At 44.1% G+C, this 26,023-nt stretch overlaps 1 protein-coding gene across 1 annotated transcript in view; it reads right to left on the bottom strand.

Moving 5' to 3' along the window:
• The window catches only part of LOC149440761 (poliovirus receptor-like), a 91,775-nt gene that overhangs the window by 5,031 nt on the left and 60,721 nt on the right, over nt 1-26,023 (bottom strand). Inside the window, exons 5-6 of the mRNA XM_089658172.1 lie at nt 25,420-25,755; nt 3,343-3,633 (exon numbers count right to left, since the gene is read on the bottom strand). Of these exons, the coding sequence (XP_089514298.1) occupies nt 3,343-3,633; nt 25,420-25,755 (627 nt within the window). The remainder of the gene's footprint in view (nt 1-3,342; nt 3,634-25,419; nt 25,756-26,023) is intronic.

Raw genomic sequence — 26,023 nt, 5'->3', positions numbered from 1 at the left:
AATTTCACCGCAGGGGACCATCTTCCTCCTTCCAGCTGCTCAGGATGGGAGGAAGATGATTGACAGGGGGGTGGCGAAAGTCACACCTCTCATCCTGGACAGCCCTAACAGGATGAGGGGGGGGGGGGGGGGGGAGGTGAGCCAGGGGGGAAGGTGAGCAGCATCTGGCACACCGTGACAACAATAATAATTTCCCATCATTGGTGTCAGTGGGAGGAATAATTACCCATCATTGGTGTCAGTGGGAAGAACAGTGCCTCACCATTGATGTCAGTGAAAGGAATAGTACCCCATCAATTGTGTCAGTGGGAGGAATAGTGCCTCATCACTGGTGTCAGTGTGAGGAATAGTGCTTCACCATTGGTGTCAGTGGGAGGAATAGTGCCTCACCATTGGTGTCAGTGGGAGGAATAGTGCCTCACCATTGGTGTCAGTGGGAGGAATAGTGCCTCACCATTGGTGTCAGTGGGAGGAATAGTGCCTCACCATTGGTGTCAGTGGGAGGAATAGTGCCTCACCATTGGTGTCAGTGGGAGGAATAGTGCCTCACCATTGGTGTCAGTGGGAGGAATAGTGCCTCACCATTGGTGTCAGTGGGAGGAATAGTGCCTCACCATTGGTGTCAGTGGGAGGAATAGTGCCTCATCACTGGTGTCAGTGGGAGGAATAGTGCCTCACCATTGGTGTCAGTGGGAGGAATAGTGCCTCACCATTGGTGTCAGTGGGAGGAATAGTGCCTCACCATTGGTGTCAGTGGGAGGAATAGGGCCTCACCATTGGTGTCAGTGGGAGGAATAGGGCCTCACCATTGGTGTCAGTGGGAGGAATAGGGCCTCACCATTGGTGTCAGTGGGAGGAATAGGGCCTCACCATTGGTGTCAGTGGGAGGAATAGGGCCTCACCATTGGTGTCAGTGGGAGGAATAGGGCCTCACCATTGGTGTCAGTGGGAGGAATAGGGCCTCACCATTGGTGTCAGTGGGAGGAATAGGGCCTCACCATTGGTGTCAGTGGGAGGAATAGGGCCTCACCATTGGTGTCAGTGGGAGGAATAGGGCCTCACCATTGGTGTCAGTGGGAGGAATAGGGCCTCACCATTGGTGTCAGTGGGAGGAATAGGGCCTCACCATTGGTGTCAGTGGGAGGAATAGGGCCTCACCATTGGTGTCAGTGGGAGGAATAGGGCCTCACCATTGGTGTCAGTGGGAGGAATAGGGCCTCACCATTGGAGTCAGTGGGAGGAATAGGGCCTCACCATTGGAGTCAGTGGGAGGAATAGGGCCTCACCATTGGAGTCAGTGGGAGGAATAGGGCCTCACCATTGGAGTCTGTGGGAGGAATAGGGCCTCACCATTGGAGTCTGTGGGAGGAATAGGGCCTCACCATTGGAGTCTGTGGGAGGAATAGGGCTTCACCATTGGAGTCTGTGGGAGGAATAGGGCCTCACCATTGGAGTCTGTGGGAGGAATAGGGCCTCACCATTGGAGTCTGTGGGAGGAATAGGGCCTCACCATTGGAGTCTGTGGGAGGAATAGGGCCTCACCATTGGAGTCTGTGGGAGGAATAGGGCCTCACCATTGGTGTCTGTGGGAGGAATAGGGCCTCACCATTGGTGTCTGTGGGAGGAATAGGGCCTCACCATTGGTGTCTGTGGGAGGAATAGTGCCTCACCATTGGTGTCTGTGGGAGGAATAGTGCCTCACCATTGGTGTCAGTGGGAGGAATAGTGCCCCATCATTGGTGTCAGTGGGAGGAATAGTGCCACATCATTGGTGTCAGTGGGAGGAATAGTGCCACATCATTGGCAGAAGGTCAGGCAATGGTCTCATAAGGCCTTGCAGTGTCAGAAGAGAACTTTCACTGTCCACTAGGACAATTGCATGGTCGATGGTCAAGGTAGTCTGATGGGCTTATATGGCAAAGATGAATCCATCAATTAAGTGCAGAGCCCACTTTACAAGATGGATTGCGCTCTCATGGGCAGAATTCAGAGGTCCGGATTATTCTGCAGGAAAACAACCAAATCCATGTCAGGTGAATTTCTAACCCCTTACAAAGTTGATCAAGCAACATTGACAACAGGAGAGTTTGACTTCAGTTCTAAAGGAATCCATTGATATGTTGATTAACCCCTTTCCTACCGGGCACTTATACCCCCTTCCTGCCCAGGCCAATTTTCAGCTTTCAGTGCTGTCGCACGTTGAATGACAATTGCGCGGTCATGCAACACTGTACCCATATGCATTTTTTATCATTTTTTTTCACACAAAAAGAGCTCTCTTTTGGTGGTATGTACTTGCCGCTGGGTTTTTTATTTTTTGCGCTAAAAACAAAAATAGAGCAAAAATTTAAAAAAAAATGGTTTTTGTTTATAATAAAATTTTGCAAATAGATAACGCGCGGGAGGCTGCGTTCTGGGAGGAAGTCATATGACATCCTCCCAGAACTGGCCGGACGTCATATGACATCCTCCCAGAACTGGCCGGCCACAGTTTAGCCATCATTTGGCTATCTGCAGTCAGCAACTGGTTAAAATGCTTCAGCTTTACCCTCCCTTGTTTTTGTTTAGCGTGCCACATCCCATACGTATATGCTGTGATGCTCGTGTCAGGAAAAACTGAAAATTGTATACTTACCTGACTGTAATTTTCCTTTCCTGATGCGCAAGCATGACAGCATATACAGTTGTGCTCAAAAGTTTACATCCCCTGGCAGAAATTGTGAAATTTTGGCGTTGATATTGAAAATATGACTGATTATGCCAAAAAATGCTCTTTTATTGAAAGATGATGATCATATGAACCCAATTATTATCAAATAGTTGTTTGGCTCCTTTATAAATCATAATAACAGAAATCGCCCAAATGGCCCGGATCAAAAGTTTCCCTCCCCTAGAATGGTTGGCCTTGGTACAGACACACAAGGTGACACATACGGGTTACAATGCCTATTAGAGGTTAATGTCCCACATCTGTGGCTTTTTAAATTGCAATTAGTGTCAGTGTATAAATAGTCAATGAGTGTGTTAGCTCTTACGTGGAAGAACTGACTAGCCTAGATACTGAGCCATGGGGAGCAGAGAAGAACTGTCAAAAGTCCTGCGTAACAAGGTAATGGAACTTTATAAAGATGGAAAAGGACATAAAAAGATGTGTTCTGGTGATTGACTACTCATGCGAGAGAACTGTATATTGAAAAGAGAGGAAGAAGGCATGTTCCCTTATACCTGTAAGTTTGAGTTGTTTTTCAGGGCTCCTACATATGAATGCATTGACGATATTATAGTCATAAGAACTTTTGCCCACCCCCCGCTCCCATGCCACTCCTGTCCCGCTTTACTTACTCTGCTCTTCGAATTTCCATTCACGGGTTTCGGGATTTGGGAGACTTTGGTGGTCAACTCTACACCTGAACGTTTTCCCGACGTCCTCGATCTCTGGGACGTACAGAATGGGAGTAGTGCTGTACAGACCGTCTTCACCTCTGCATAATTCACAGCCAGTTGTAGGTAACTCTTCTTCCTCCTTAAACCATTTTATCTCTATAGTCTGGGGGTGGAAGGAGTGGACTCTGCAGGAAAGCTTCATCTTTTGGCCAACATGTTCGGAGGTGATCTGTTCCACGACAGGCTGAGCTGAAAATATACAACAGCAGTGAGAATATTTAGGAGGGTTTTTAGTAAGTGCAATATGTTCTGCTGTTTTTGCATGTGAGGAACATTGCAGATGATAGACTACATGACGACATTTAGGCTGCTTTTTCTTCCAAACTTGCATTAAAAAAAGTAGAACAAAAATGCATGACCAATAAATGCTATGGTTCACACTGGTCAGTTGCGGGTCCGTTGCATTTTTCTGTAAGTCCTGTAAACTGCATTTTTGGTGCATGTTTGGTGTGGTTAAAAAAACAAAAAAAACCAAACACACATCCCCATTTAAATTAATTGAAACTCATCAAAAAACGCACTTGTGGTTAAATTTTTGGTGTGTTTTTATGAATCAATTTTTTTGCAAAACACATCAGAAAGATAGCAAAAATGCATATGCACTTTTACTGCATTTTTACAATCGGCTTTTCACTATTTGCTTGTGAACTGTAGGAATGTGTTCCCTGTAGCCTGATTGTCTTTTAATTTTTGCTGGGCTATGATGCTTTCCTTTATGATCTATCAGCCTCTGTTGAAATATCTAGAAGGCTGTGTAATATGGGCAGCACCGTGGCTAAATGGTTAGCACTTCCACCTGGCAGTACTAGGGTCATTGGTATGAATCCCAACAACGGCACCACCTGCTTGGAGTTTGCATGTTCTCGCTGTGCCTGGTGGGTTTCCTCTGGGTATTCCGGTTTTCTCCCCGATTCTAAAGACATGCTGGCAGGTTAATTGGCTCCTGTCTAAATTGGCCCCAGTATGTGTATTGTGGGGTTAGCTCAGGTGGGGGGATTACCTTCCCTGGGAAAAAGGTAGACTGCACAGCAGGTTTTCTTCAAAATCTGACAGGTTGTCAGTTTTATTCACAGGTTTGCAAAAAATATCAAAACAAAACAGCAAAATAAACCCTTGCCATCCAGGCACTAACTAAACATAGAACTTTTCCTCTCTCACATGTGAAGGGCTTCTCCCTGTCACCCAAAAACAAAACAATACGCAAACCTTTTCTTGTTGGTATAACACACAGCTCACTCAGGAATGGCTCTCTGAGTCCCAGGCCACCAGCCGCTTCTTGCTCCAGCCCTGCCTGATTTATACCACCTGTTGGTGGTCATTAGTGGACTACAAAATCCGGTCCGGAACCACCTCTGCCATTGTGGCCCTGAAAACCCGGAGTGGACTCCACCTTAAATTTCAAAGTATGATCACATGCGAGGTGACACATAGGCCTTGATTCACTATTGGGCGTGGGCGCATATTTATGGGCTTAAGCCCAATTTTCATGGGCGTCCGTCCATTTTTTACCCTGCAACCTAATTCACTATTGACCAGAGCCCATAAGCAGACGCCCAATCTAATTCACAAAAAGACACACGCCCGGAATCAGACTCACAAAAGCAGACTTGCTAAGAAGCACGTCTAACACCATGAAAAATCACTGTAGAGACATGTTCACTTAGAAATTTGCTTTGCCAAATATCAGGACTTCACTTTAAACAATATCTGCTATTTCCAAAAAAATTAAGAATGTGTTAAAAATCGTTTTTTTCAAGGAAATCGACACAGTAAAAATCTAGATGCCCGTGCAGTGTCTTTGGCAGATAGAACTGAGCATGTGCAGAACACCTTTTAGACCTCTGCCATGGGCGTTTGCTTTTTAGCCACTGACTAATAGTGAATCTGATTGTGGATTCCTCTGACAGCCGGCACTCGGTCGCGACTACTGTGTTTAATAAACAGCACTCGGCATATCTTCATGTAATCTAATTAGATTTCCTTAGTTTTAGTGATTCTATTTTTGTTTCTTATCCTTTATAATTATTTCTGTTATCATTTTACTTATTTTGAAGGTCTAGATAATATTTATTTTGAAAGCTGAATGTAAAAATAAAGGTCCGCAATAAAAAAAAAAAAAAAAAAAAAAAAAAAAAACAGCGTGGGTCCCCCCTCTCATCCTTACCAAGCCCTTCAGGTCTGGTATGGATATTAAGGGGGAACTCCATGCTGAAATTTAAAAAAAAAAACAGCGTGGGTCCCCCTCAATATCCATACCAGACCTTTATCCGAGCATGCAGCCCGGCAGGTCAGGAAAGGGGGGGGGGATGAGCGAGCGCCCCCCCCCTCCTGAACCATACCAGGCCACATGCCCTCAACATGGGGGGGGTGCTTTGGGACAGGGGGGCTCCCCCCCCCCAAAGCACCTTGTCCCCATGTTGATGAGGACAAGGGCCTCTTCCCCACAACCCTGGCCGGTGGTTGTGGGGGTCTGCGGGCGGGGGGCTTATCAGAATCTGGAAGCCCCCTTTACCAAGGGGGCCCCAGATCCCGGCCCCCCCCCTACGTGAACAAGTCTGCGGTACATGCTCCCGCAGACTCCTTCACAAAAAAAAAAAGTGTGGTGTAAAAAAAACACAGTACAGGGTCTTTGACAAGTCCTTTATTAAAACAATGTCCCCCGAAGTAGATCCAACGTCAATCGCGGCGGCGGCGGCAGGGACCCGAAAAAAGCAAAAAAAAAAAAAGGCTCCGCTCCAGTCCCAGGCTTCCAGCCTTGTGAAGAAGAGGCAAGCTGACAGTTCTTATATAGGTATGGGGCGGGGCCAGCCGGGGACATCATCCGAGTGACCCGCCCCATGTCACATGCTTGCTGTTCCTGGCTGGCCCCGCCCCATAGCTATATAAGAAATGTCAGACTGTCTCCTGCATTCAGCTAGTTAGCCTCAGTGGAGAGACAGGGTGACATTTCTCAAATAGGTAAAGGGCGGGGATGATGTGCCCGGCTGGCCCCGCCCCATACCTATATAAGAACTGTCAGCTAGCCTCTTCTTCACAAGGCTGGAAGCCTCCGACGGGAGCGGAACCTTTTTTTTTTTTGCTTTTTTTGGGTCCCTGCCGCCGCCGCCGTGATTGAAGTTGGATCTACTTCGGGGGACATTGTTTTAATAAAGGACTTGTCAAAGACCCTGTACTGTGTTTTTTTTACACCACACTTAGTTTTTTTGTGAATAAGTCTGCGGGACCATGTACCGCAGACTCGGTCACGTAGGGGGGGGGCCGGGATCTGGGGTCCCCCTTGTTAAAGGGGGCTTCCAGATTCTGATAAGCCCCCCGCCCGCAGACCCCCACAACCACCGGCCAGGGTTGTGGGGAAGAGGCCCTTGTCCTCATCAACATGGGGACAAGGTGCTTTGGGGGGGGAGCCCCCCCCTGCCCCAAAGCTCCCCCCCATGTTGAGGGCATGTGGCCTGGTATGGTTCAGGAGGGGGGGGGACGCTCGCTCGTCCCCCCCCCTTTCCTGACCTGCCGGGCTTCATGCTCGGATAAGGGTCTGGTATGGATATTGAGGGGGACCCACGCTGTTTTTTTTTTTAATTCCAGCGTGGAGTTCCCCCTTAATATCTATACCAGATCCGAAGGGCTTGGTACAGATGGGAGGGGGGACCCCACGCTTTTTTTTTTATTATTTATGCAATAAAGGGAATTATTTTACATTCAGCTGTCAGTGGGGAACCCCGCTGACAGCTGAAACATTAACTCATGGCTGTCGCTCCTACAATCCCGCATGAGTTATGTTATCAACTCATGCAGCATTTTAGTAGTGAAAACCAATGCAGCGCTCATGTTTCAGCTGTCGGCGGATTTCCCCACTGACAGTTGAATGTCAAAGTATTGCAGTGATTTATAAACAGTTCTTTAAATAACTGGCGTGGGGTCCCCCCTCCCATCCATACTAAGCCCTTCGGGTCTCGTATGGATGTTAAGGGGTAACTCCACGCTGAAATTAAATAAAAAACAGAATGGGGTACCCCCCAAAATCCATAACACATACTTATCCGAGCATGCAGCCCGGCAGGTCAGGAAAGGGGGGGGGGGGACGAGCGAGCGCCTCCCCCCCTCCTGAACCATACCAGGCCACATGCCCATACCAAATTATTCAAACATTTGTAAACAGACCAATTAACTGAAATGGTTTGACATTTGTACCCCAAATATGACGTTCCCTGAGGCGTTGGTAAACCGAGGTACGCCTGTATTAGTATTGCAATCCTTTGTATTGGGATACATAGAACCAACATACATGTGAATTGGCAACATAGCACAACATTTGTGTCACATTGGAGATATCTGGTAGTTATACTGACCATGCCCAGGGACCTAGGATTGATTCACAGCACAGAAATACAGGCTGGATTAGCAATGTAGCTCCGTGGGTTAGTGGTTAGCACTACTGCCTCATAACTCTAGGGTTGTCGGTTTGAATCCCAACCCTGGCGAGGTAGTAGCATGATCTCCGTGTGTGGCTGTCTTCACATACATGTTCTGGCAACATCTTTGCTTTCTGTCTAAATGATCCCTAAAATGTGAATTAGAATGAGGCCTTGTCTGTTGAAACACCTTCAAAGCTGCACCTTATGTGAATGTCATACAATGGTATAAGATAAGGGCCTGAATCACTAATAGTGTCAGGAATCAAGGAATGACCAGAAAGGTGTGGACTGACAGGGAAACGCAGGTTTCAGGTATAGTATAATACAGGTTATTATTAGCCACCCAGATATATATATAAACGCACAGTGAACAAACTAACCTTCCACTAATCTTAGGAGGTGCAGGAACACAGGCGTAGTCAGGGCTGGAGAGGTGGAATGGTCAGGCCGGCCGTAGGGTTCTGTAACGACTGCCTGGTGGTACCTCTAGCGGTCCTCAGGGCAGGATTCCCCAGGGCGCGGAGTCTAAGTCCCAGTCTGCTATTCACCAGGGCCCCTGATGGTGGGGATGGACTTGGAGCAGACAGGAACCAGGTCGCGGCCCCTGAGTACACCTGCTAGTGATAGAGGGATCCGCCAGAGGTATGTGCAGGTACGGCTGGATCCGTGCAGGATGGATGGATGGCAGAGTAGTGAGCGTGGTCAGACGGGCCAAGTCAGCAACGTGCGGGCAGCAAGGTATCAAAGGAGCAGGCAGAGAATGGTCAAGGTCACAAGCCGGGTTCAGTAACTCACGGACAGCGCAGTACAGAGGATCAGGCAGAAGGATGGTCAGGGATGAGCCAGTAGTCAGAACAGGAGACGGTCAACAGGAATCAGAATCAGGCAGGGTCAGCAACAAGGTATCTTCTCACAGGAACTAGGAACAGGATACAGGGGCTCATGGGGAAACATACACCAAGGCACAGAGCACAGGCCTGGTCATGCCTTATATACACCTTTCTGTAATCAGCCCCAGGTTTGGCTGATTGTGAGCTTCTGGCTGCTAAGAGCACCCGCTGGTCAGCTCTGGTACTGCAGCCCACACGGCAGGAGAGTCCCACCACCAGTGCTGAGAGCACCCGCTGGTCAGCTCTGGTACTGCAGCCCACACGGCAGGAGAGTCCCACCACCAGTGCTGAATCCATTCCTGACAAATAGATTTGATAATGATGGTTTACACTCCACCCACTTTTGTGAAGGATTTGGCAAGCAAAGAGCTGACAGAGAGAGAGAAGAGTGAGACGAAGAAGAGTGAGCGAGAGATACATATGAAGAGTGATAAAGAGAGACATTCAGAAGAGTGAGCGAGAGAGAAGAGCGAGCCAGTGAGACAAAGAAGAGTGAGCGAGAGATACATACTGAAGAGTGATAAAGAGAGACATTCAGAAGAGTGAACGAGAGAGAAAAGACTTGGTTGGTGAATCCACACATCAAACTTGTCACAAATCCTGGCGTGCATTTTTCCCCCAAATGCATAGCAGACCCTTATCCCAGCAGGCAGGTACCGCACGCCTTCAAAGATTTATTTCCTTTGTTGATTTTCCTGCTTCGCTCACACTATATGCAATTGAAAATTACTCTTTAAGTTGCCAATTTTACTGTGTTTTCTAGAGAATTACTAACTAGTTGTGTTTTCAATTGTGTGTAGCATTGCGATTTCTATTTGAGTCTAGATGTTAAATTGCTAATAAATGGCCACAATTCTCATATACCTTTGAACTCTCGCTGCAACAAATGGTGTATGTTAATACACTCACATTCATTATATCCAATATCAGGTACGATGTCAATGCACAAATCACACCTGAAATTGCACACCCTGGATGTGACTTGTCATGTGATTGGCATGGCCAGCAGCTTGCTCTTTGCATGGCAAATTGCACACAATGTTACTGGGGGCCAACACCACTGTCACATCTAATCCGATGCGGCAATTGTCCAACTTACAGTGAAGTTCCACGAGTTCACAATCCAATTGGATGTGAACAGAGCCTACAGTGGCCAATAGGGTGCGACTTGGTCTACGATTTGCAAGTCGCCTGTCATGCCAATTGCATGGCAATCGCAAACAATGTTACTGGGGGCTACCCGGTCACATTAAAGCAGATTTCTAAGTGGTGTTATTGACACCACAGTCACATCATGTGACTTGCATAGAAGTTGCATGATTTCAAAGTCGGGGTACATGGTGATTTCAAGTGCAATTTGCAAGACATTCGACATCGATCTCTCAGCAAATTGCATGAAAAGTAGTGTATTCATTACTCTATTATTACTTGCGGCTCCAACCAAGTTTGAACCACAACAATATGAACGCTCCAATAGCGTGCACATTGAGTGGGACTTGGCATGTGATTTGCACAACATGCAAGTTGTAAATCGTCTGCAAAGTCGCACCCTATTGTCTGCTATTAGAGCGACCACATGGGTGCGTTTCAAACACTGATTTCTATAGTAGTACATGTTCTACTGTAGTGGCAATTTGCATAGAGATCTGTGTCAGATGTCTTGAAAATTGCATTGAAATGGTCAACTTTACTGTAAGTCGCATGATTTGTAAATCAGCTTTGCCCAGAGTGTAATGTTTGGTGATGTTTGATTTCTGGAGTGTTTTACCAATTGATGGGAAATTCACCATACTAGTCAAATCGATTTGTCATTTTCAGTATTGCATACAAGATGTGGTCATGTGACTGTCTTAACTCATGCGAGAATCTGGAGGGAATTGTGACCATATTAGCAATAAAGGTTCCAATTGGGGTTCCCTTTCACATCCCTGCTCAATGTTCTGTTGTATGCTGCACACGTACATTTCACTGTATATTTCTTTCTGATTTGTGGGGCCTGTATACCAAGGGTTAATGCAGGTAGGAAGAGGATTCCTCAGGTGAAAACACTTTCACTGACCAAATTAAGGTCAGTGGTGGGTGTGGCTTCATTGGGTGTGGGGCCTTGTTTGGCACTCCAAATACAACCTAGCTTATATAAAGATGTGCAGTAGGGAGTGATTTGGCCTGTTACTAGGCCGGGTGGTTTGTGACTAATGCAGGCCATAGATGGGGAGAAAAACGGCCGATTTTTCTTTTAAAAAACGAAAATTCGGTCGTTCAAGCGGCCGACGTTACCATCAATGGTAAAAAAAAACGGCCGATTTTCATCCCTTCTACAGCCGGCAAAAAGTGTCCCTGAAGAGAGCTCTGCTATTTCTGACAGCTGTCTGACAGTTCCTTGACATTTCCAGCGGTTGAAACATTGTATGTATTTGTTTCCATTTAGGATACAGATGTTTTTATTCGGAAACAAATAAGATACAATGTTTCAACCGCTGTAAATGTCAAGGAACTGTCAGAGAACTGTCAGAAATAGCGGAGCTCTCTGCAGAGACACTTTTTGCTGGACTGGAATTCTTCTTATTTTCATCCTACTTCTTCTTCATCCTCATCCTCTTCTTCTTCATCCTCATCCTCTTCTTCTTCTTCATCCTCATCCTCTTCTTCATCCTCATCCTCTTCTTCTTCTTCTTCTTCCTCATCCTCTTCTTCTTCTTCTTCTTCATCCTCCTCCTCATCCTCTTCTTCTTCCTCATCTTCTTCTTCTTCATCCTCTTCATCCTCATCCTCTTCTTCATCCTCATCCTTTTCTTCATCCTCATCCTCATCTTCTTCTTCTTCTTCTTCTTCATCCTCATCCTCTTCTTCTTCATCATCCTCTTCTTCATCCTCTTCTTCTTCTTCATCCTCATCCTCTTCTTCATCCTCATCCTCTTCTTCTTCATCATCATCCTCATCCTCTTCTTCTTCATCATCCTCTTCTTCTTCTTCATCCTCTTCTTCTTCTTCTTCATCCTCATCCTCTTCTTCTTCATCCTCTTCTTCTTCTTCTTCATCCTCATCCTCTTCTTCTTCATCCTCATCCTCTTCTTCATCCTCATCCTCTTCTTCTTCTTCCTCATCCTCTTCCTCTTCTTCTTCATCATCATCCTCATCCTCCTCTTCTTCTTCATCCTCTTCTTCATCCTCATCCTCTTCTTCTTCATCATCCTCTTCTTCATCCTCTTCTTCTTCTTCTTCATCCTCATCCTCTTCTTCTTCATCCTCATCCTCTTCTTCTTCATCCTCTTCTTCTTCTTCATCCTCTTCTTCATCCTCTTCCTCTTCTTTTTCTTCTTTTTGTCTTCCTCTTGCAGGTCACTGCTCATGCGCAGATTTTTATCGGTAAAAAATCGGCCGATTTGCCCACTAATTGCCGCGAAAATCGGCCGATCGGCAAAATCGGCCGATTTTTTCCCAACTTTACCGAAAAACAAAAACGGCCAAAATACCGAAAAACGGCCGACCAAATCGCCCACTAACGATCCGAAAATCGGCCGATTTTATTTTCGGCCGAAAAATCGGCCGATTTTCGACCCATCTATGGCCTGCATAACGCTGCAAACTTATCTTTCCAGGTCACTGCACATGCGCATAAAATTTTCCGGAAAACGATCGTTCGTTTTTGACCATCAATGAGGATAAAGTCGGGCAATTTTCGAAAATTTTCCAACATCACCGATAATCTGAAAGTCAAAAATACACGAAAAACGGCCGACAAAATCGTCCACTAACGATAAGATAATCGGCCGGTTTTATTTTCGGACGAAAAATCGGCCGTTTTTCTCCCCATCTATGGCCTGCATAAGTCCTTGCTTGTAGTGGTTTGGGGGAAGAAGAGATTTTGTGCTGAATTGCCCCAGACACCACTCAGGCTGTGTTTGGAAGTGGGCTGGAAATGTTGGCATATTTTTGGCCTTGTAAAGTGTTTGTGTGTTATTGCACAATGATTGTGTTTTTTTTCTTTGCATTGAAAGCCTCACACATGTCAATCGTTTTGTTTAAAATCTGCTCTTGTTTTAATTTTGCTTGTTTATTTAGACTCCAATGCATTTTTCTTACAAACCTGCTGACAAATGTATGTGTAGGGGATTTGTAGAGGTGGGAGGGGTTTTGTAGAGGTGGGAGGGGTTTTTCACATATGTCTTGTTTTCTTGATATTTTGATCTGTAGACTTTTTTTGTGAATGGATCTTTATACTAAATGATTGTGTAAGTAAACCTTATGTGCACGAAAATGTTACTTGATTCATCTTCCCCTTTGTTTCCTGCTATAACCTGAGCACACACAGTTCACTAGAAGTATCTTTAGATTGTAAGCTCTTATGAGCAGGAGTGTTTTATTTTTGCCACATCAATCCTATTTTTGTGACTCACCAAGATATTGACTGTACCTACTTGTTCCTGCTGACCAAATAAATGAAGATATATTTGATCAATAAATGTTTCACCGATGTTTTTGTGTTTATTTTATGTTCAATATATGAACAACCTTAATAGTTACTTTGTATACTTAATATAATCTGCTCAAATGTAGCTTGTAAGAGCGTGAATATGCAAGTGTGTGCAAACTGGCTTTTTCAAAACCAAACAAAAAAATAAAAAAATAAAAAACCTGCTTGCACCACAATATTGTTATGTACTAATGAATATGTCACATTCACTGTGCAGCCAGCTACAGGTTTTCTACAATTTGATTTACAGTAATAAAATAGTCCCCACTGTATGTTGATTTTTGGCCTTTGGCAACAAATATATATTAGCCAAGGTTTAAAAAAAAAAAAATCACTAAAACACACATTCGCGAAAGCTATCATAGCCGTGCATAGAAATGAGCGATCGTGCACAAATAAACGCCAAACAGGTGTCCCCCATGGCGCACGAGCAGCTATCCTCCCGGAAGTCCGTCATCTGGTGCGTGCGCACCCGGAAGTGGTTGTGGGGAGTGTAAGTGGATGAGAAGTGGTTGGAGGTTTTGTGTTGGTTGAAAATTTTGATAACTTTATTGGCATTTGGACATGGCGAGAGCACAGTTCTCAACTGAGGAGATGATCCTTATATGTACAGTAAGTGTGGCCATTGCAAATATGTTAATAACATGTGAGGGACAGGTAATTGCAATTTTGTGGGTGGGGCCTAGCAGAATCTCACTTGGTGCACATGCTACTTATCTGTACATTAGCTCCTGGGTATTGATGGGTCAATGATATTAACCACTTGCCTACTGGGTACTCCTACCCCCTTCCTGTCCTGGCCAATTTTCATCTTTCTGCACTGTTACCCTTTGAATGACAATTGTGCGGTCATGCCACATTGTACCCATCTTAAATTTGTATCAGTTTTTTCAGACAAATAGAGCTTTCTTTGGGTGGTATTGACTTGCTGCTGTGAGTTTTACTTTTTGCTCGATAAACCACAAAATAGCTCATAATGAATAAAAGTCTGTTTATATTATAACATTTGGTAAACTGGTAATTTAGCAACACTGATGTGCGTTGATGAGGCAGCACTGGTGGGTGGCACTGCTGGCCACAGGTGGGCGGAACTGTTGGGTGGCACTGGTGGGCACTGATCATCGGGGCCGACCCCTGCTTTGATAACTGCTGGTTCTCGGCAGTACTTTCCACACATTCTGACAGCGTGATGAAAGTGCAGCCAAGACCCGGCAAATGCATTTCCCGGTGATCAGCGTGTCATTGGACATGGCTGATCACATGGTATAAAGCCGCTGTGATTGGTCTTTACCACATCACGTGATCAGCTGTGTCCTTAAGACACAGCAATCACGGAGAGCGCGTTCTGCCAGGATGTCATATGACACCCTCCCAGAGCTGCCTGGATGCAGTGTAGCGTTATTCGGCTATCTGCGGTCGCCAAATAGGTAACCAGCTAGGCCTTCATGGCTAATCTTTGAATATCTGGACATGTATACTGCGTATAATGCATTACATTCTACAATGTGTTGGTGTACATGGTATTACAGTGTGCAATGCGTTGCTGGATTCTGCATGACAGTGGACAGCGTATCACAGTGTGCAATGCGTAGCTCCAGCCTGCATGACAGTGTACAGTGCATTACAGTCTACAATGTGTGGGTGTACATGGTATCACAGTGTGCAATGCGTTGCTCCATCCTGCATGACAGAGTACAGTGCATTACAGTCTACAATGTGTGGGTGTACACGGTATTACATTGTACAGTGTATTACAGTGTGCAATGCGTTGTACACTGCAGTCTGCACTAAAGCATTTTACACTCATGCACTGTACACACTAACGCCTTTGACATTTCTAGTGTGCAATGCGTTAGTGTGCAATGCCTTGGACAGTACAATGCATTTGCAGTATTAGTGTATGTTTATTAAGCACAGATAATTCATCTGATTTTAGTTATCAAGGAGAAGTCTTCTCTGTCCCCCTGTTTATGAGGTGGAGGACAATTGTTTTCCGAAGAAGAGAGGAGACTTTTTTTCAAGGAGATCTGTATAGATTTCCAGAGATATGTGTAGATGGTTGAGGGGCTGCATGTGATCGCCGGAGATAATTGTGATTAACGATCACCTGAGTTAAACCAGTGAATGAAAAGTGTAAAAAAACATGGATTGAAAATAATCTGCACTGACCACTGAGCTTTGTCAAGCCACATATTGGCACATTCTGGTGTCACACAGATGCCATGTGAAATTTGCAGTGTTTTCTGTGCAAGCGCTGCACCGCATCACAACCGCAACCCCTTCATGCCACCTGCTGCGGCTTTCTAGGTGAAGTTACCAACACACCAATATTGGTACACAAAGCGTATTGCGATTTGCCAAATTGGATGGCATGCCTATTCACACCCATGTGCATACCCTGAAAAAGGGTCCTGCACATTTTTGGCCCGGATGCGGTGCAATTTGAGGTGTGCAAAATGTTTGTCTCTAATTGCAACGCACACAAATTGCATGTGATTTGCCCAGGAGTGCGGTGTTAGACCACAATGCATGTATGTGAAGCCAGAATAAAAGGATGTGGATTTTGTCTATTTTTACTTGCGCATGTTAACATTATGGAAGTGCATTTTTCTTCTGTTTAACATGCTATAGAAATGCAACATGCATTTGGATGTAGTGTTTTTGTATGTGCATTTTGGAAGTATTCTAAACACACATTGACCCTAGGGCCACACCATATCTTATGCAGGCCATAGATGGGTCGAAAATTGGCCGATTTTTCGGCCGAAAATAAAATCGGCCGATTTTCGGATCGTTAGTGGGCTATTTGTTCGGCCGTTTTTCGGTATTTTGGCAGATTTTTTTTTTCGGTAAAGTTGGAAAAAAACGGCCGAATTTGCCGATCGGCCGATTTTCGAGGCAATGATGGGCAAATCGGCCGATTTTTTACTGATAAAAAATCTGCACATGAGCAGTGACCTGCAAGAGGAAGACAAAAAGAAGAAGAGGATGATGATGATAATGATGAAGAGGATGATGATGAAGAGGATGATGATGATGATGAAGATGATGATGAAGAAGAAGAGGATGATGATGAAGAAGAAGATGAGGATGATGAAGAAGAAGATGAGGATGATGAAGAAGAGGATGATGATGAAGAAGAAGAACAAGAGGATGAAGAAGAAGAAGAGGATGATGATGATAAAGAAGAGGATGATGATGAAGAAGAGGATGATGATGCAGAGGATGATGATGATGCAGAGGATGATGATGATGAAGAAGAAGAGGATGATGATGAAGAAGAAGATGATGAAGAGGATGATGATGAAGAAGAAGAGGATGATGATGATGATGAAGATGATGAAGAAGAAGAGGATGATGAAGAAGAGGATGATGATGAAGAAGAAGAGGATGATGATGAAGAAGAAGAGGAAGAAGAAGGATGAAAAATGAGAGGAATTCCAGTATGGCAAAAAGTGTCCCTGCAGAGAGCTCCGCTATTTCTTTGACAGTTCCTTGACATTTACAGCGGTTGCAACATTGTATCTATTTGTTTCCGAATAAAAACATCTGTATCCGAAATGGATACAAATACAGTGACCTGCAAGAGGAAGACAAAAAGAAGAAAAAGAAGAAGAGGATGATGATGATGAAGATGATGATGAAGAAGAGGATGATGATGAAGAGGATGATGATGATGAAGATGATGATGAAGAGGAAGAAGAGGATGATGATGAAGAAGAAGAAGAAGAGGATGATGATGAAGAAGAAGATGAGGATGATGAAGAAGAAGAGGATGATGATGATGAAGAAGAGGGTGATGATGAAGAAGAAGAGGATGATGATGAAGAAGAAGAGGATGATGATGAAGAAGAGGATGATGATGCAGAGGATGATGATGATGAAGAAGATGATGAAGAAGAGGATGATGATGAAGAGGAAGAAGAGGATGATGATGAAGATGATGAAGAAGAAGAGGATGATAAAGAAGAGGATGATGAAGAAGAAGAAGAGGATGATGAAGAAGATGAAGAGGATGATGATGAAGAAGAAGAGGATGATGATGAAGAAGAAGAAGAAGAAGAGGAAGAAGAAGGATGAAAAATGAGAGGAATTCCAGTATGGCAAAAAGTGTCCCTGCAGAGAGCTCCGCTATTTCTTTGACAGTCCCTTGACATTTACAGCGGTTGCAACATTGTATCTATTTGTTTCCGAATAAAAACATCTGTATCCGAAATGGATACAAATACAATGTTGCAACCGCTATAAATGTCAAAGAACTGTCAAAGAAATAGCGGAGCTCTCTGCAGGGACACTTTTTGACGGCTGTAGACGGGATGAAAATCGGCCGATTTTTTTTTTTTTTTTACCATTGCTGGTAACGTCGGCCGCTTGAACAACCGATTTTTCATTTTTTAAAAGAAAAATCGGCTGTTTTTCTCCCCGTCTATGGCCTGCATAAGCATTAGTGTGCCTGGGGGAGGGGGGGACCTTTGGCCTTTCCAAACACAGTAGATGCTCCAAGAATGTTTCCTTGAACTCTTGAAATGGTTAAAAAGGAAAGACACTCTAGATCAGTGTTTTTCAACCTTTTTTGTGCAAAGGCACACTTTTTTCATGAAAAAAATCACGAGGCACACCACCATTAGAAAATGTTAAAAAAAATTACCTCTGTGCCTATATTGACTATATATAAAGTAATTCTCTTGAATAGTAATCAAACACAAAGAAATTATTTTATAATTATTTCATCCCCCCATATAGTATTTCATCCCTCATACAGTAATTCATCCCTCATATAGTAATTCATCCCCCATATAGTATTTCATCCCTCATATAGTATTTCATCCCCCCATATAGTATTTCATCCCTCATATAGTAATTCATCCCCCCATATAGTATTTCATCCCCCCATATAGTATTTCATCCCCCCATATAGTATTTCATCCCTCATATAGTAATTCATCCCTGATATAGTAATTCATCCCCCATATAGTATTTCATCCCCCCATATAGTATTTCATCCCTCATAAAGTAATTCATCCCTCATATAGTATTTCATCCCCCACAGTACTATTCCCCCCCCCCCTTCTAGTAAGCCAAGTCCCCCGTGTCAATTCACTTACCTTTTGCGTTCCTCTCGCTGTCTTCCCGCGCCGTTCGGGTCTTCAGGGCGGACTGTGAGAGGAGCCTAGCTCCCCTCCCCTCACGTTCGGCACGCTGCCCCGCCTACACACATCCTGACAGCCACATCCGCAAGCCGGATTAAAAGGTCCGCGCGGACTTTTGGGGCTGCCAACCGAGAGGAGGCAGGGGAGCGGCCGACCGAGAGGAGGGAGGGGAGCAGGCGCCCGGCACACAGAAGAGCCGCATTAGACTGGGTAAAGAGCCGCATGTGGCTCGCGAGCCGCGGCTTGCCGACCACTGAATCATTAGATTCTAATGATTGGTCTATTTGTGAGCCGAAGCCACATGTTACAGATGAAATTGGAATTTTTCCCACGGCACACCAGACAATATCTCACGGCACACTAGTGTGCCGCGGCACAGTGGTTGAAAAACGCTGCTCTAGATAGCCTGCACTGAGAATTGACTGTCATGATGACGTGTCAATGATTATTTGCTCTCATTTTTCAGGAGTGGTACTGCTTGCGGTTGAAGCTGGTAGAAATCCACCTTCACGTCCTCCACTCACCTTCACTTGTGGCCAGTGGATATTTTGTGGCCGCAGGCAAGAACTGGCATCGAGGACCTGCATAATGACCCTGGCATGCCAGAGGTGGTTTGGAAGCAGCACAGCAATTTGACCATCCCTTTCCTCTATGTTGGTTTTAGGGTGCAGAATTGCTTCTCGTTCGTGAACGGACTGTCGCCGGATATCAGAGTCCCCATATTTTCAAGATATGTTTTAGCCATGTTGGCTTATTTTTATGTTATTTTCCAAGTGTGTCGCACCTAACCGCACAGTAGTGTGGTGCCATGCGTATTTGTGGCTGTGAATGGGGCTGTTTTTAATAGACGTGTGTAGGTGCAACAACGTTTTCATCATGGTACCTGCGCACATCTACATAGGGCATTGCATTTCTTTGCTGTGCTGGAAAATGTGTGTTCTTGCATGCGTTTCTGCACCACCAATGGTGTGAACAAGTCCTAAGGGCTGGTTCACACTATAGAAACAGTCTAGATGTGTTCCTGATGGGGTTTTTTCATGCCCTTTTGGCATGCATGTTTAGTGTGTTCCAGTACATTTTGGATGCGTTTTGGACATGTTTACATTGCATTTTTGTATCCCTTCCACTTATTTTTTTCTATTTTCTTTGTATTCAATGTAGTTAGGGACATGTGCGTTTTAGTACATTCAAGGACGTTTCAATGTGTTCCAGTACAGTTCTGTGCAGAAACAATGCAGCGTGGTCAACTTTGTTTACAGCACCTGCAATGCATTGAAAATGCAAGCGCTGATGTGAACTATGACATTGACAACCATATAACCTTCTTTCTGTGCGTTTGTGATGTTGAAAAAGCAACTGAAACACATGTAGTGTGAACTGGCCCTAAAGGTTATTAGAGGTCAGGGAACAGGACTGACCAGGAATTGTGAATTCAATCAGACTAGTGGTGAGATACAATCAGCAATCGTATAATAATGTGAGATCTGAGCTGTAGCTGATAGAAAATGAGACACATTCACTTGATCAGTAAATAGATAGTTAAAGAGTGGGGCGGTGATCCATAGATTTGCATATGGGACAGGTGATGATGGGGTGGGGGAGGGGGTCAAGTTGTATAAGGAGACAGATTTAAAAGAGAAAAAAGTTACAATGAAATATACATGGCATGAAACTTGCACATGACCTAATTGGCAGAAGAACAGTACGCAAGTAACATTCATCCACTTTCTAGTCATTAGGCAAAATCATAATTGATTGATCAATATTCCTGCCACAACCCAGAAAAGTGATCTCCATTTTTTTGGGATGTTGCCAAGACTGGGATTAGAACCCATGACCCAAGTGCTGTAAATTCTGAGCTCTAACCACTAAACCACTGTGGGAGACACAGTTTGAGTTATAATGTAGAATAGTTACATTGTTTAAAAATTATAGAGCGAGCGCTGGTCACTGATATAGACTACTAAAATGGTATTACACAAGATAAATATAACCACGAACAGTAGTGCATGAACTCGTGAAAGGTCATCCACCCCTGTGACAGTGTACTACACTATTGAGCACCTTTCTGGCTCCTGTGGCTGAGCTAATTCCTCCCCAGGACCATTTGGGCACCCACCCTGATGGATGGATGGATGGATGGATGGAGCTGGATGACTAACCCATAGCTGCCAGCATACCGCTGCACCCCCAGATGTGTGATGTGTATAACCCATGCACATTAATACTTTTGTTCTGGTGAGTGTAGACCAGTCCCAAGGGTGGTTTACCTTTCACGAGTTCATGCACTACTGTCCGTCACAGAGAGAACACACGTGCCATTCATAGGCACTCTCTGAGTTGGTACTCTCACACGAAGGACATTCCATTATTCAGGAATAATTATATGAACTTATTTTAGCACGATTTACCAGTTTACATCATTATTGCAATTCTTTACACTTTTTGGTTTTTACATGCGTTCATTATTGATCACATGCATTTATAGCGCTGCACTTGTCTTTAACATAGAATAGTTATGTGATTAAAGAGAATGAAGATATATAACTATATTGGGAAATTAGAAGTATATAAATTATTTGAGATATAAGTGTGAAAATGTTTAACATTTGAAAATAGAATGTATGACATTCATTAGTAAATGCAATACTTTCCTGATCATTTTGGAGAAACAGCAAAAAAAAAAAAATAGCAAAAGAGAATTTTCAGAATGTAATAGTACAGCTGTATTAGAATTTTCTATCAGAAAAACGCCAATGTTAATAAAGCCCGCGCTTGTGCGCCATCTAGCGAATATATCCGGTATTGCACCTAAAAATGTGCCAGACGGGATACCACATTCACTAATGGCAAAGTAGTCAGTAGACGCTCGTTAATGAGCTTGCTAGACGCTGGTCAGACGACTGATTGACCGGAGTCTGCCTGAATGGTCAGTCTCTGCTAGTACACTCACATCTTAGTGAATCAAGGCCATAGCGTCCATCGATCACCTCGCCGTTCATACTGTCACAGTATGTATGAATGTAAGTTAGGGACCTTAGATTGTACGCCCCTTGAGGGTTAGGGACTGATGTGAATGTACAATATATATGTAAAGTGCTGTGTAAATTGATGGTGCTGTATAAGTACCTGAAATAAATAAAGCCAGCCACAGATGGTGCAATTTTTTTTTCCTGCAACCACAGATTGAAAATAGCTCAATTTCCCCATCAACACAGTAAATTTTGGTGGTGAAATCCCTCCCACATAGCTACTGTGTTCTCCTGGCAGGGGGAGCCGTACCTGCCGGAAGCACACGCAGTGATTATTACTAGCAGCTATAGCGTATTGCATGAAAAACTCAACATGCTGGTTGTACCCAAGTTGATCAGTTGATCAACTTGAGTACAATCAGCCTGCTCATATATGGTTCCAATGTCGGCCGGGCCTTGCTGAACCGGATGAGACTTGAACTGTCTATGGCCGGCCTAAGTGTATTATGGGTTAACATGTTTAAAGTCAATTCTTGGCTTGCAAGCTTTAAGAAGGGTCCTTAGTGTGGGATCATGGGACTAAGCCTAGGTCTTAAGGGTTATACCCCTTCCTGAGCTGAAGAAGTGGAGGGGGCCTCCAAACAATCCCACTTTTTACCATCCATTGTGTGCTGTCCTTGGAATTGAGTGACCCGAGACATCTGGCATCCAGCCACACTGTAGTTGGTATGCTAGACTGCAATCAGAACAACTAAAATAGATTATGAGGATCACATCACTACAAAAAGCAAGAACAACCTGAAAATGTATAAGAACACATGCAGGCTGCTTTATTAGGTCCACCAGCCACACCGTGGTCGAAACGCTGTGGCTGCTCATCCATCCTTTCCTTGTGACTCTGTTGTGTGTTTTTGTGGGCTTTTCTTGTGGACTATGTGTGCTCTCTCACCTTTTATTTTGCGAGTATATAATATGTTGTTTTTAATAAAGCTCTTTGATCCTTTTACTACACCAGAGGTCTGCAATGTTTCCTCCCTTCCCATGCTCAATGGCTATACCCTCTGAGCTGAAAAGGGAGGTGCTGATCTATCAAAGACCTAACCCATGCTGTTTTCTGAGGGACAATGGAGTTGAGGATGTGATGAAATGTGATGCCAAACCACTGCCCTTCTCACCAACTGGAGACAAAACACTGGTCAACCTCACACCGCGCTGACGCTTATGCAACAATGGCACTCTCAACCACACCCTGCACAAAGATTTTCCAGCTTGCGGGACCACAATCCTAGTCTCAAGAGACTGAGAGTGATTTTCACTGGGTTCAGTTAACTAAGCAATGAACCCTTTTAAAGATAGCCTTCAGGCCTATCAGCCCTTCACAACAACAGCAATGACAACTATTGTTTTAGAATAAACTTCTGTAACACGCACTGTCACCACGGACAGGTACTGTATAATCAGAAGGTTTTACTACAGTAGCACTCTTCAAGAGACAGGGATTCTTTTAGTGTGGATTAGGCTGCTAGAGACAAATTTACCACTTTTCAAAATCTAGTTTAATAATGAAAAGGGTAAATGGTGCAAATAAAATATTTAGAAAAGCAAGAAATTACAAAGTAACAAAAACAGCGATGCAATAGAGAAATAAGGAGTTAAGGGTGAGAATGCTTAACAAGGTCCTGGTTTGGTCCAATGAATAAGCAGAAACGGTACAGTGGGTCTCTCAAGTCCAGTTGGGTGTTCCGTGGTTTGATGTTAAAACGAGAGCTGTCAACTTCAGGAGCAGTCTCCTTTTCTCTGATATCAAGGGGCAGTTATCAGAGACCAGCTGACCAATTAAACAGCTGAGTAGTGGTCTTGGGAAGTCACCGGGTTTATGACTGTATCATGGTCCTCCCTTACACACAGATTTATACTAATATTTATATCTGCCAATATGTCCCGGATGCATTCTGGAAACTGGCAGTTTATTGTTCAGCATTGAATTTGTTTCCAGGGATACCAAACACACAGTATATCGGATGGGCCTGTCACCCAGGAGGTATCTGACTGCTATCTCACGTTCTGTATTTGTCATGTATGATCTCGATTTGTTCGCTATGATATTCCACATTCAAATATATACCTAATATTGATTTGTCTTGATCTTGTCTGACTTTATGAATTGTGTGTAGATTTTTTTGAATTTGTGAGTTGGGCAGGGGTCTCGGAAAGGTTACTTCAAGCCTGACTGCATTACGATTCCCATTAGCCCTGGTTAAGACAATTTACTGCACAAGGTGTATTCCTAATGGCTTTTATTGCCTCAACAAACCACAGGTGACAGAACTGAAGGATTTTGTGATTGTTTCTGATGGGTCAGAGGGGAGTGATACTCTGTAGATTTTAATGGTTAACAGAAATTAACAGACATCCTGTTAGAACTTCAATTGGATATTTACAGCTCTGGTAAAAGCCTGTGTACTGGTATCTGCTGTCCCTAAGCTGAGATAGCAGGCTCTTTGAAATGTGAGTCAAATGCTATAGAGGTGCATTCCTAGGCATTTGCTGCTACAAAGTGTAACTGCTCTACAAAAGTGTTATGGCCAACCTATGATTCTTGGACAATATGGCTGCCAGATACAGCTTTTTGCGAGCCCAGTACATGCTCATTACAGAGGACCCTGAAGCCAAAATGGAAACATTTAATTGTCTTTTGCTTCAATCCCATACCCGGTGAATTAAAAAAAAACAAATAGTTACCCCTAGCTGGTAAAAATCTGAGCATTCATCCAGGAAGAAATACTGTAGGTCAGGGGTGTCCAACTAAATTTCATCATGGGCCACATCAGCATTATGATTGCCCTCAAAGGGCCAGTTGCATCTGTAAGAGTAAATGTCCATAGCAACCCATCACCCTTACATCAGATGTCAAAGTTCCCCCCAGAGGAGGACTGGAGTCTGCTGGATGTTGAGACCAGGGGAGGTGGAGATGAGGGGGTGCTGTGTCTGTACAGCAAGGCACAGGATCTGTAGGAGGAGTTCTGTCCTCTCTGCTGCTGACAGCTTAGGCGGGGGGGCAGAGCAGAGATCAGCCTCTCCATGGCATGGAGAAGCGCAGGATCTGGTGGAGTTCTGTCCTTCTCTGCTGCCGATTGCGGAGACAAGGTGAGGATGGAGATGAGAGGGGTGCTGCAGCTGCAGGAGAGGTGCAAGGGCCAAATGAAATGGCCTGGTGGGTCAGATTCGGCCCGTGGACCTTGTGTTTGACATGTGTGCTGTAGGTGGTACAACATTGGGCATTCCATCTACTCACTTCTGTTCTACAAGTTCTACAACAAAGTCAAAATATATTTAAAGCCAAAATGTTTTTTTTTTAGTTTTGGATGAAGTAGGGAATGGTTAAAACCCCTCGGTTCTTATTTGCTGTCTTTGTCCTATTGGGAAAACACAGAAGGAAGGAAGTTGAGATCTTTCCTAAGTGAGGGGAATTCTTAGATTGTTATCACTGAAACAGGTGTCCCCTTTGAAGAATTTCCCCTCTAGTTCTGTTCTAGCAACAGTTGAATATTTTGGATTTCTCATCACTTTTAGTTCTGGAGACAATGGCCACAAATAAAGGGGTGCATCTCCCCAGTGCAGACACAAACAATAAAAACCTGACATTCTAACCTTTCAATATTCTATCCAAAACATAAAGAAGTTGACCTAGAATACACATGACAGGAAAGGTTTTCAAGCACTGTAGGGGTTGATTTACTAAAGGCAATTAGACTGTGCACTTTATAAGGGCAGTCGCTCCAGAGCTTAGTAAATGAGCGGAAGCTCTGCTGACTTCCATCATCCAATCATGTGCAAGCAAAAATGCAGTTTTTTTTAAATTTTCCTTGCATGTGATTGGGTATTCTTTGCAAAGTGAAGCTTTACATCATTTACTAAGCTCTGGAGAAACTGCACTTTGCAAAGTGCACAGTCTATTTGCCTTTAGTAAATCCACCCCTGTGCAGGCACTGAAAAGTTCTTACATAAAGGTCTTGTTCTTCCAAATTAACAGATGCTCAACTAGAATTGTACTCTGAGCCAACGCCAACGCCATACCTGTAATTAATATCTCATGGCTGGGCTTTAACATTTTTCCTATTTCAGAGTAGAAGACCTTGCAGGCGTACTTCATGCGGTGATCCTCCATAACCTTCGCCGTGAATGTCAAGTTGCTGGATGTCTTGAGTACATTACCCTCGTGTGCTTCATCTTTGGTTTCTTCATGCTTATATCTTGTGTCTTGTATCTTCCCATCTTTATATATAACTTGTTTCCCTTTCAGCCAAGTAATAGATAAAGGTCCCGGATCACATTTAGTGATCTCACAAGTCAGAGTCACTTCTTCCCCGTGTTTTAGATATTGTGGGGCCATAATGTGAGCTCTGAAATGATCTATAAAATGAAAGAAATTAACTTAGAAGACACAATGTACAATAAACCACTCCACCTGAGGTATGTGAGGCAGTCTTATGTCGGGTGCATACATGCGTTTATTTTATTTTATGTCAGGTACTTATATAGCGCCGTCAATATTCACAGGGCTTTACACATATATATAGGGGCAGCACAGTGGCTAGCACTTCTGCCTGGCAGTACTAGGTTCATTGGTTTGAATCCCAACAATGGCACCACCTGCCTGAAGTTTGCATGTTCTCCCTGT

Source organism: Staurois parvus, unplaced genomic scaffold (assembly GCF_062004578.1).
Source record: "Staurois parvus isolate SC_StPar_1 unplaced genomic scaffold, SC_StPar_1.0 ptg001054l, whole genome shotgun sequence".
In the NCBI taxonomy this organism is placed as follows: Eukaryota; Metazoa; Chordata; class Amphibia; order Anura; family Ranidae; genus Staurois; species Staurois parvus.
The sequence above is the reverse complement of the archived record's forward strand: the minus strand, read 5'-3'. Positions and strand labels throughout refer to the sequence as shown.